The sequence below is a fragment of the Myxine glutinosa genome, chromosome 6, assembly GCF_964187855.1.
Source record: "Myxine glutinosa chromosome 6, kmMyxGlut1.1, whole genome shotgun sequence".
Classification (NCBI taxonomy): Eukaryota; Metazoa; Chordata; class Myxini; order Myxiniformes; family Myxinidae; genus Myxine; species Myxine glutinosa.
This window is the reverse complement of record NC_136266.1, coordinates 90120956-90133256: the sequence shown is the minus strand read 5'-3', so window position 1 is coordinate 90133256 and position 12301 is coordinate 90120956. Positions and strand designations below refer to the sequence as shown.

Sequence of the window (12301 nt, the reverse complement as noted above, 5' to 3'; positions counted from 1 at the left end):
TGGAGGAGCTATAATAGACAATGTAAACCGACGTTAGATAACACAGGACTTCACTTCATACAAACACAGCTGGTAACCTTGGGGGAAGTGATATAACTTATTGAGGGGACTCTGGGTGCTGACGCCATCTTCTGACATCACGTTTCTCTCTGTGGTCAGTGGGGCAATGAGGGAACAATCCCCTCCGTGTCCCACCACACCTTGGGATTCCAACCCATTGGGTGTGTCCATGCTCTATCCTCTAAATCTAAAAGCTGAGCATCACGCAAGGCAGCAGCACCTCCCAGATTTAGTGTTTGGTGTGAATCGACCAGGGTTGGAATCGAATTCCTCACTGACCAGACTCAGAGCAGATCCCCTAACCATAAGGCCATTGTACTATGCTGACATTTCCCATTTTTATCTCTCATCAAGTATGGCGATGTCAATACTTTGTGTAAATGTACGCTTTAAAAATGTTTTTCTCTGAAACCGCTTGCCCGATCGATGCAACTTTAAACAAAGGAAGGACTCTCCATGGAGAATATTTTATTTCTAACTCTGATGTCATAAGTCACATAGTCTGGCAGCCATATTGGATTAAAGGAAAAAACTTGGACATTTTCTCCGAAACAGTTTAACGAAGAAAACTGAAACTTGACATAAGTCAACAACTCCTGTTGTGGTTGTTGTCAAACTGTTGGAATGACACAACCTTCATTCAACAAGAAGTAGCATTGGCTACATGAGGAGAGGACGTCAGTAAGCTATGTGGAGATGGCCTTCGATGCCATAGATAGAGTTTGGGGAGTGTTGTGGATTTTCTTTAATTAATTTAGTCTTTAAATTAATTTGACAAGACTCAAGAGAATTAAATGTCCACATTCGTCTCAGAAGACAATCAAAGATTTTAATGACACATGGGAATACTTGATTCACTTCCACCAAAGGTATTTACAGAATACACTTCCATTTGAGTTACACATACACGAATAAAACGAAATCACCACGCTGGCTCAGAACACCACATTCAACACTACATTTAATACATCACAAGTGAACCAAGAACTCCCCGATGGTGCCGTGAAATGGCTTTGTTATAGTCAAAGATCAAAGAGAGAGGTCAGGTAAGGTTCAAGGAAGATAACAGGCAGTTCGTGTCTTCAATTCCTTGGGTCAGCCTTTTTCTTTCTTCATATGCAATTCTCCCAGCCATAAAATGTCAAGTCATGGAGAAAACAGAGATTTCTAACATCTTACAAAATAAACAAAGCCTTTTGTTTCTAATAGATAATATGCCTTCGCATGACTGAGGAGATCGGTTGCTTCTCAATCTCTAAGAGAAAAACAGGGTCGGACAAAGTTCGAATATACATCATTCTTATAAGTTCTATGTATTAAATCTTTTTAATACATATGTGTATATAGGTGTATTGAATTGTTATATAGTTCATAGAATGCAGTTAACACCGATTAATATATATATTCATTAGGTTTACGTATTTTCAATGGCAAAGTCGAGGCTCAGGTAAATCTACTTGATTTACACAAATTACGTACACAAATTAATTTTCTTCTTCTACAGGAGCAAGGTGGGGTGCCAGACTATATCGGTTAGCTCTCCAAAATGCAGGCTCACTAATCAGCTCCACTCATTTGTTGCTCTTTTTCCTCCTTTGTGGAACCAACTTCCCCAGTCTCTTCAGTCCCATTCTTTCCTCTAGAGCTTCAAGGACAGCTGTTCTCCACTACCTCAGGTCATCCCCCCCAATCCACACATGATCTCTTCTATCTCAAATACCCTATTCCCAAGCACTCCATTTTTACAGGTTATTGAGACTCCCTCTCTACCCCCATAATTCCCTTAACCCTTTTCTTTTGTTAGTTGTTTTGTTCCCTTTCTCTTCTTGCTGTGCTTCCTCACCGTCATGCAACCTTGTCCCCCTCCCCTTAATCCCACTCTCACTTCTACTCTCCTCTTGGTGTTTCTCCAGCCTCGATCATGTATCCAAAAAGGGAGACTTGGGTAAAAGACAGGATGGAATTATTTTTCCTTTTTATTATTTTGGCTGATTGACATCTTTTGAATGACTTGGGCCCACTGTCGACCACAACCCACAACCACTCACAGATATAAAAATAACAATTTGGAAAAGCAGAAGCTTAAACGTGATGAATGTTAACCTCATTCACTTGCTGGTGAATTGATGAAATTTTAAAATGAAAATTGCAAAAAGTGCAAATTCTCAACAAAAAATTAATAACCAAACAACAATTACTTCGTTCTCGATTTTGCTTTATCTCATAAAGTGGAAACATGGTTTTGAAGGTGATAACACTCTTAGGTACTGCGGCTGCAGGATGGAGGGTGTAGTTATCCAGGTAGATGTTTTCATTAATCAGCAGCCCGCTTTGGTTGGTATGGGAGTGCAAGATTTCAATTTTATTTTGTAAATCGACACGGCACATCGATACAGCTGAGACCCTGAAGACCTAAGAAGTTATACAACGAGGGCCTGATATTACAGGTGCAGGAATTAAACCAAAATTTGTTTCAGCCGTCCACAATCACTTGGGCCATTCATTACATACATAAGTTGATAGAATAAACACATTCATTGTTGCAAAGACGGTAAAGTTTCACCAGTCATCCCGATATGAATCGGTTTGATGGTGTTACCCTAGATAAGGGAATAGAGAACATCCGAACAACTACCTGTGATGTATGCACAGCAGTTGTCAAAATAAATAGCAAGTTAAAATGGTTCATGGTCATGGAAGTGCAAGACAATACCAACACCGGGTGTTCCATTTCACTGGTCGGTTTCAATTTGGTACAACAGATTTATATATCTGCCATTTTAATGTTAAACCATTAATTCAGATCAGGTAAAGAAAGGTCATATCTACCATCATGATTCAAAGACAAATTCACCGCTGAATTGTAAAATTATTCGGGAAAGGGGGTATATCGTGGTGGGGGTTGGGGTGCAGGCAGTCTTATTCCATCTTGACAAAATAAGACCTCATTAAACACGTTTGCTCCTGTGAGAGTATCTGACATCTGGATTGGTCCGAAGATGTACAGGTGGCAACCAGTCTGCGATCTGGGATCCTTCTGGCATGTTTTTTCAATGATGTCTTTCTTGGTCAACCAATCTCTGATGGCACAGCTCTAACTGTGCTCTAAGCTCGAATGATGAAGCTTCTGCATGACGACCTCAACCATAATGCAAATTTATTTTATGTTTACCCAGTTTCAAACCGAAGTTAATAAGTGAGAGTTATTTACCATACTCGTCACAAGTCAGAAATATGATTCACAAATAAGTGTGAAATCACCATTAAAATAGCTCACAAAACAAAACGCAACAATAATTTAAATGGTTAATCTCAATACGTCCTAGGCGAACGTTTCAGGCCCACCACGGCATCAGTCATATCCATTACAGTCTCGTACGGTTATCATGGTGCACGGTGATCTGCGTTTTTGTCTGTCACGTCCTGTTTTTGTCTGTTACGTCCTGTTTTTGTCTGACGTCCTGATCCAATCATACCACGTCTTCCACGAGCTTTGACTATTCATACAAAAAAAACAACATCTATCTATAATTCCAGTAATCTCTGTCTGTCTGTCTGTACGTCTGTACGTTTGTCTGTGACCGCTGTTTCTCGACAACCACGGGTCCGATATACTTTTAACTTGCCAGGTATATTGCTGGGGACCCGAGGATGTGCCTTTTCAAGGTTTCATATTAATCGGACAATTACTTACCGAGCTATGTCCAAAAAACGATTCAACCAATCAGAGAGCAGCGAACGATCGCGTGTGCCGAACGTGGCGGGCACACTCTGCCTCGGATGGCACATTTGACAGCGTATTCATTTATTTCACGTTTGCAAACTATGTTGGCGTTAAACTATGTTTTACAACTAATAAAAACGAATTTGCGATTCATTCGCTTTCCTGCGCGTTTGTGCACGCGATGGCGATTTCTTTACCAAACTCCGGAAGCCGTTCGCTTTGGACCAAACCATTGCATGTAAATAGAGGGGGGGGATTGTCACCACTCGCAAGCCGTTCGCTTTGGACCAAACCATTTCATGTAAATAGAGGGGGGGGATATAATTTTAGATATAGATATAGTACGGGCATGCCCTAGTGATAAAGCAAATGCAGAAAGAAAAAAAAAATCACAAGGACGTACCAAATACTGTTAACAAAGATTTTGTTTTTCTTTCACATGGGAATGCATTTAGAACACAATCAGGGCGCAAGTCGCTCAAACATCCAACCAGGTGCTGCAGGGTGTGTGAGGACCCCGTCCGCAACATTTCCAGGCCCGGACCTACGGAACACGATGCGATCGTGCAACCGATTTGTGTGTCCCTGCCAAAACTCCATCACTTTGGGCTTCACCAAATAGCCACCCCTATATATTGGGAACAACAACATTACCATATGCATCATCTCACTGTCATATCCACAAAACAAATGTGGTGGCTTCCAGTACTTTCAATCCAAAATTGCAAGCTTACCAGTGAGAAGGCATGGGTACCACCTCAGAATTTTTATACAGCGCTTCGAGTTGAGCTTGTTTCTGTCGCAGAACCTAAAACAACAAAAGGTGATGTTTCTACCCACAAAATCCAAATATTCTCCCTATTGTACATCTTCATAAATACCAAGCCTCCTACATTCATTCAAATATTTGAATTAGCTCTTGTACATACAAAGAACGACAAAATATTTACAATTCCCCAAATTTTTGAGTTGTCTCTGCAGAAAAGTTTGCGGTGAACTATATTCAATTTGTAAGAACCGCAGGAGCAAATTTGTAAGAACCAATTCCACAACACATCACATTTAAAAGTTGTGAGGGTGTCAGGTCTGTGTCGTTATTTCCACCAATGCAGCTATGGAATGACGACCACTTACTGGGATTTAAAAGGATTATTAGGCTCAGGGCCCGGGAGAGCCTATTGCAATCGGTCTGTGTGTCAGTGAGTGTGCGAGTCTACATGCAGATTTACTTTGATATAGATTGTTCAATCTTAGATCTACTGTAATCTATATACTCTGGCATGACTCTGTGTTGTTAAATGTTATCTTGTTTGTCTTTGCATTCCAAGCTGTACAGGAAATTCCAAAAGATTTGCATACAGGTTGCTGAGAAGACTTGAAATTTTCAGGTTCATTTGCAATCCATTAAGACTGTTTTGGAGCTATTAATTGGGACAATATGCAACCAAAATCTGCAATGATCATGTCTTAATCCACATGATGCAAAATAAAAACTGATTGGAGCAAGAGAATTGCAAATCTCAGCGAGTAAACATTATCGCCGTAGCCCCTTTTTAGCCGCGTCGCAGACGCTGCTCATAGAGTGCCCTCTGCTGTTGTTGTTCTTCTTCTTCTTCTTGTTCTTGCAGAGAAGACAAAACCTCAAAGCTCCACCCATTCTGGGAACCATAGCTCCACCCATTCTGGGAGAGCCTTCATATAAACAAATATCCACCATTTTATTAACTCGCATAGCTTTGAGGCCTGTTTTGTAGGCCCGTGGTGTCTTCCTCTCTCACATAGTTTTATTTCAAATCAAATTCGATATATCATTTCATTTTTCACAGTCGCTAACATAGCTTTAGACTCGGTTGAAAAAAAACTGGAAGAAAATCCGATGAAAGTTGCCCTTTATAGAACGAAATGAATTCTCAAAGGCCTGTAACTTCAAGTCCATTGAGATATATTTTTTTTAAATCGCGGCATGGTCAGTCATACACCGCCCGAAATAACAGACGGGAAAATGCCGAGATATATATATTTTGTTTAAATCGCGGCATGGTCAGTCATGCACCGCCTGAAATAACAGACGGGAAAATGCCGAGATATATTAAAAATTCGTCCATTTGATGACAATCGTCATGATGAAATATTTAATTTATACGTCGTCACAATAATGTGGAGAGAGGAGCATAGCTTCGTTCACGTGTCGCCACACACGGGAAATTGCCGAGATTTTTTTTTTTTAATCGCGGCATGGTCAGTCATACACCGCCTGAAATAACAGACGGGAAAATGCCGAGATATATTAAAAATTCGTCGCCACACACGGGAAATTGCCGAGATATATTTTCACTTTGCACAAAAATAACATCAAGTAATCGAATCAATAGGAATGTCCTGTGCCTATAACATCGACGTTATAGGCAACGCTGCATCTAGGCATTGTGTAACATCGACGCGGCTTTTGTTTTAATTAAAACTTTTTGTACTTGTTGTATACAAAAGTGAGGATCATGGAAGAGTGCATTGAAAAATTGTTAAAAGGCAACGTCGTGACGTTGTGGTCATAGTTGGAAATCGATTATCAAAAAATAAAACAAACTAGAGTGAAGTCGATGGCGCGCCATCATCAACCCCCATGCTTCCCATCTAAAGCAAAGTTGAAAGATGGAAAACAGTTCCACCAGGAATGATCCAATATCAAATTTTGAGTTTAAAAAAATGTTTTGTTTTGACCCCTGTGACCCCCAAGTCCCTACTCCCTGTAGAATGAACTGGGGGTGAAATGAAAGAAAATCGTTATATATCCCCCCAACGTTGATTGAATATACAAAGTTCTATTATAAAACGTTTTGAAATGTGGCCGTATTTGCATTTTTTGGTATTTGATCCTCTGACCCTGCCTTGAGGCCCCAGGGAACGGAGCCAAAAATGATACTGCTCTTGCACCTTCTTGCCATGTGGTGATTGTAACTACCAAGTTGGTGAAATTCTGCACAACCATATAGGAAGAGATAGCGTGACAGACTCACAGACAGACAGACAGACAGACAGACAGACAGACAGACAGGAGCCGATAACAATATCCACCCTGTTTTTCTTTTTCTTTTTTCAAGAGTGGCGATGAAGAGTAAAGTGTAGTAGGAAGTACAGTAACCTGCATAATACGAGAGTTAAGGTTACTCAGGGTAGAAAGGATTGCAGGTATGGATGGGGAGAAGGGAGCAGATGGGGAGGGGGGGGGGGGGGGGGGGTTGACGTGAGATTGTTATTCACTGCTTGCTCAAAAATTGATTAAATGTGACTGGCTCTGGCAAAAGCAGACACTTGGGGGCAAAAATCAAAATTGACATTTTGATATCATCTGATTCCCCATGCTTTTCTTTTTCATTTGATATAAACATTATGTTAATTGGATGAAAATTAACGAAGTTTTGGTATTTTAATGACAATTATATTTTCGCTTAAACAATGGAGATGATTAGGTTCAAAGTTCATAATACAGTTCACACGCACAAAGAATGTGCACACGTAAAGCTTTTCATTCATACCAAACATGTATGTGAAGGATCTCCTTCGAATTACGATGTATGGCTCGTAGTAAAACATCGAAATTTCGCGATCTTCGTGTCTTTTTGAGCACATTTTGAGAATGACATTTTAGATTCTTCGTCGAATTTCACAACTTTTCTGTTGTTTCTTGGAAAAATGTTTTGGTGCATAATAACCTGGAGAAGTTACTCTTTCTATCCATATGAAAATCTCAATTTGGTCCCTGTGGTCATATTTTGACTCTCTTCGGCTTTTTCTCGCTAAGAGAAATGCCCCCAAGTGTCTGCTTTTGCCAGAGCCAGTCACAAATGGCCCAAACAAATTGTAGCCGTAGATCCCATAGTCTTTTTTTTGTTGTTTACAAGATCGAGGATCGTGGAAGAGCTTCTTACATCAATCCCACCCCCCCCCCCCCCCCGAAAAAAAACGGACACACAAAACATACAATAAAGGGAGTGGGAGACAAGATGGGGAGAGAGAGGGAAACACACAAGTACAACAGCAGAGAACAGAACAGGGTTTTTTTTATTTGCAGCTCTCCATGCTATCCATCGAAATCGAAGTTAAGTAATTGTTCCCATTTGTATTTTCGTTATAACTGTATTTATTTTATGGTGTGTGTACGTATATTGTGTCCCGAGGAAGATTTTCGGTGCAAATCTTTCATAGCTGTATAGAAAATCGTGTTAATTCGTATCGTGTCTTCTGAGGCCTTGTAAGTATCCAACTTTGAGGCTTTGTTTTTCTCTCAGCGGTCCGCCGTTTGTGCTCCAATAACTTTCGTTCTCTGCTTTTCCCAGTCTTTTCACCCCATAGTCTACTTCGTTGTTTAAAATCTCAACTAAAAAAAAAAAAAAAAAAAAAACATTTCCTTCTCTGTTCTTATTCTTTGTTCTCATTCGTTTATTCGTTCTTATTCGTTCGTTCGTTCGTTCTTCGACCACGTGTTTCTCCCCCAGTTCCCCAGATAGTTTTCACTGTTATTAACCTTAAGATGTTAACACTTTCCCCTCAAGTTCTGTATTCCGTCATATATTATAACACCTTTTTCTTCTTCTTCTTTAAAAGGCTGCTTTCGACTTGCTCACCAAATCTATTCATCCCCCCAAAAAATTCCATCTCCTATAGTGCCTCTTTTCTACATTCCCTAAACTCTCCTGCACTCCATCCTCCCTTCAGCGTCCTTAAACGTATTTTTGACTCGAAGGTCACAAGAAACTCATTTTGCAATAAATGTTAGTTTCCCATTAATCGTACACTTTCTAAAATCCAATCTCACCCCTCCCCTCCAAATCTTCCCCATAACCCTTCCCCTCCAAATCTTCCCCATCAACCCTCCCCTCCAAATCTTCCCCTTCACCCATCCCTTTCAAATCTTCCCCCTTTCCCCTCCCCTCCTAATCCTCCCCATCACCCATCCCTTTCAAATCTCCCCCCTTGCCCCTTCCCTCCTAAACTCCACCCACACCCCTCCCCTCCAAGACTCCCCCTCGCCCCTCCCCTCCTAGACTCCCCCCTCGCCCCTCCCCTTCAAATCTCCCCCATATCCCATCCCTTTCAAATCCCTCCCCTTGTCCCTTCCCTCCTAAACTCCCCCCTCGCCCCACCCCTTCAAATCTCCCCGCCCTCATTTCTTCTCAATTTCCCCCCTCTTAATCCCCCTCCTCAAAGCGTCCTCCCCGCTTCTTCCCCCTTCCAACTCTCACCTCCATCTCCCCAAACCTTCTGCCTCGCTCTTCCCCCTCCTCAAATAACACCTCATTGTGCCTCACCCAATCACCATCAATCCTTTTGTCCGCCCTATCCTTCCCTTTCTCTGAGCTATTCTGAAATCTCTGACACACCTTCACCAGCTCTCCCTACCTCTTCCACATCTTACCCTACCCCTCCTCCCCCTTGTTCTGTATCCGATGCCCCCCCTTCCTCTTCATTAACGGTATGGAGCTCAAACATCCGGGGCCTTTGTTCAAACTTAACTGATCTCTCCATACAGGTTGCTTCTGTCAAACCAGACGTGATCTGCTTAACAGAAACTTTCCTCCTTCATGATGTCTCTGATTCCTTAGTATCTCTCCCGGGTTACTCCCTCCTCCGGTATGATAGACCTGAGCCTCGTCCTGGAGGTGGGGTTGCTATCTTTATCAAAAACTCTCTTCCTCACTCGCCCTGCACTGCCCTCTCTCCACCTCACCCCCAGGAATACCTTTGGCTACGGCTTCCCCTTCGCTCCCACCTTTTGTTCATATGTGTGTTGTACCCTCCACCAAACAGTGATGACTCCATCTACATCTCGCTGTCTGATAATATGGACCAACTTCTATCTACCCATCCCAACTCTCTCTTCCTCATATGTGGTGATTTCAATTGTCACCATGCCAGTTGGCTGGGTGTGGGTACCTCTCTCACCAGCCATGGCAACTCAGCAAAGGAGTTCTGCGACTCACTGGGACTGACACAATCTGTCAATTTCCCGACCCGGATCTCAGTCAACGGAGCATCTTCTCTTCTGGACTTGGTTATGACTAACTTCCCTGAAAATGTCTGCTGCTCTTCTTCTGCTCCAATCAGCTCATCTGATCATGTGCTTGTTAAAGTGGACATCTCTCTGACCATTCTCAGAGAGCCTCCTCAGCGTCGACGAGTCTGGCATTTCACTCAGGCCAACTGGCACGGTCTTCAAGCAGCCATCAATCATCTCGACTGGTCTCCCATCTCTACCACCTCTGACATCAACTCATCCTGGGAATTCTTCCAAAGTAAATTTCTCTCTCTCATGCACAGATTTATCCCATCTCGTCTTCAGTTGTCATACCCTTCCTCCCATCCATGGTACATGGAATCTTGTGGTGAGGCTGTTGCCCAGAAACAACTTGCCTTCGTCTCCTGGAAAGCAAATCCAACGGAAGGAAATCACATTCCCTGTCACAAAGCCCGAAACAAGTGTGTGTCCACCCTCAGGAGAGCCAGGAAACAATATCTCTCCGTTCTCAAGACCGAACTCTCTTATCTGTCTCCCTCTTCCAAATCCTGGTGGCGTCTGGTCAAATCTGTTTCTGGTGTTTGTTCCCCCTCCATCCCCTCCCTTACCTCAAACGGCTACACAGCTGACTCCGCACGTGAAAAAGCTGAATGCCTCAACTCTGTGTTTGCCTCTAAATCTTGTGTCCCAAACCCATCCCTCTCTGTACCCACCGTACCCAGTCGTACCCAGCTGCTCCTGGACTCCGTGTCCTTTCCTCCTGACAAGGTGGAAAAGTTTCTGTCAACCCTCGACTCTGATTCTGCAACTGGACCTGACGGCATCAGCCCACGGGTCCTAAAATCCTGTTCTTCCGCTCTTTCACTCCCTCTCTCTGTTCTCTTCACCCTCTCTTTTGCTCAAGGTCAACTGCCATCTGCTTGGAAATCAGCCAACATCACCGCTTTGCACAAAAAAGGTGCAAAAACAGATCCTAGCAACTACAGACCAATCAGCCTTCTCCCAATTATCAGCAAAGTCATGGAATCCATCATTGCTTCGGATATGAAATCTTTCCTCTTCTCCAATGGCTTGATCTCTGATCATCAATTTGGTTTCAGACGAGGTCACTCTACTCTGGACATGCTGCTTCTGCTGTCTCAACAATGGATGGAGGTCCTCAATGCCAAACAGGAAATTAGAGCCGTCTCCCTCGACATATCACGTGCCTTCGATACGGTCTGGCACCCCGCTCTGCTCACCAAACTCTCCTCCTTTGGTATCCATGGAAATCTCCACGCATGGCTGGCGGACTTCCTCTATAGTCGTAGTCAACGTGTGGCCCTGAATGGGTTTCTCTTATCTCCTCTTCCTGTTCAGGCTGGAGTTCCCTAAGGCAGTGTTCTGGGCCCTGTGCTTTTTCTGGTCTTCATCAATGATCTCTCTGACTCTCTTGAAAATCCTCTCTATCTCTTTGCTGATGACTCCACTCTCTGCCGCTCCATTCCTCATCCCTCAGATCGGCAGTCTGCAGCCTCCTCACTCTCTGCAGACCTGGACAAAATCACAGACTGGGCAAACAAGTGGAACATGTCTTTCAATCCTGACAAATCTCACACTCTTACGATGTCTCTCCGAAAAGACCGACTGGACAACCCTCCCATCTACTTTCTGAATAATCCTCTCCAAGAAGTTCTGTCACTCAAGCTTTTGGGTCTCACTATCTGCCATGATCTTTCCTGGGAAAACCACATTTCCAAGCTGGCCTCCAAAGCCAGTCGCCGACTGGGCATCCTCCGTCATGCGAAGTCCTTCCTTGGCACACCTGAGCTCCTCACCACATACAAGGCTTTCATCCGCAGCTCAATGGAGTACTGCTCTCCCCTCTGGGCTGGTGCTCCTGCCTCACACCTAGCTCGTCTTCACGCTGTTGAAACCAAAGCGTTCAGAATCATTGGAATCTCCCGCGATGACGCTATCTCCGAGGGCCTTTCACTTACTCACCGCAGGCAGGTTGGTGGTCTTTCCGTCTTCCACCGACTCCTCTCTGGCCTTGCCCCCCCAGCTCTCTCTGGGCTCTGTCCCGCAAATATTCCTACAGGTCGCACAAGATCTGCCTGCAACCCTCTTATGGTTAAACTGCCAAAATCAAGACTCTCTGCTCACCTTCACTCCTTCATTCCTCTTTTCTCCTGCCTCTGGAACAAACTCCCTCACTCTCTTCATCCCACTCCTCCCTCCAGGTCTTTAAAACGGCTGTTCACCACCATCTCTTATCTTCCCCAATCCAAAACCTTGATCTTTTCTACCCCCACTAATTTCACCCCAAATCCACTTTTTTGAGGTGACTTTTGACTTCTTTCCTGGAAGTCCTTGGTGTCCTTGCGTTTTATACCTATCCTGCCTCCCCCCAGGCCCTCTCCCTCCCACATCTCCCGATGTCCCTGCTCTCAGATGTTGTGTTTGTGTGCTTCCTCCCCTTCTCTCCCCATCTTGTCGACCGCTCCCCTTTTTATGTGCTTTGT

The 12301-nt window shown here is 43.5% G+C and overlaps 1 protein-coding gene across 7 annotated transcripts in view; it reads right to left on the bottom strand.

Annotated features, from left to right (window-relative positions):
• Nucleotides 1-869: 869 nt before the first annotated feature.
• Nucleotides 870-12301, bottom strand: part of PNPO (pyridoxamine 5'-phosphate oxidase) — a 32892-nt gene continuing 21460 nt past the window's right edge. For 4 of the 7 annotated variants that reach the window (XM_068120654.2, XM_068120651.2, XM_068120653.2 and 1 more), the window contains 2 exons: nucleotides 4519-4592; nucleotides 870-4412 (listed from right to left, as the gene is read on the bottom strand). In XM_068120654.2, the coding sequence (XP_067976755.1) occupies nucleotides 4247-4412; nucleotides 4519-4592 (240 nt within the window). In that variant the 3' untranslated portion in view covers nucleotides 870-4246. The remainder of the gene's footprint in view (nucleotides 4413-4518; nucleotides 4593-12301) is intronic. The other 3 variants (XR_010984998.2, XR_013623826.1, XR_013623825.1) reach the window with 1 other exon arrangement.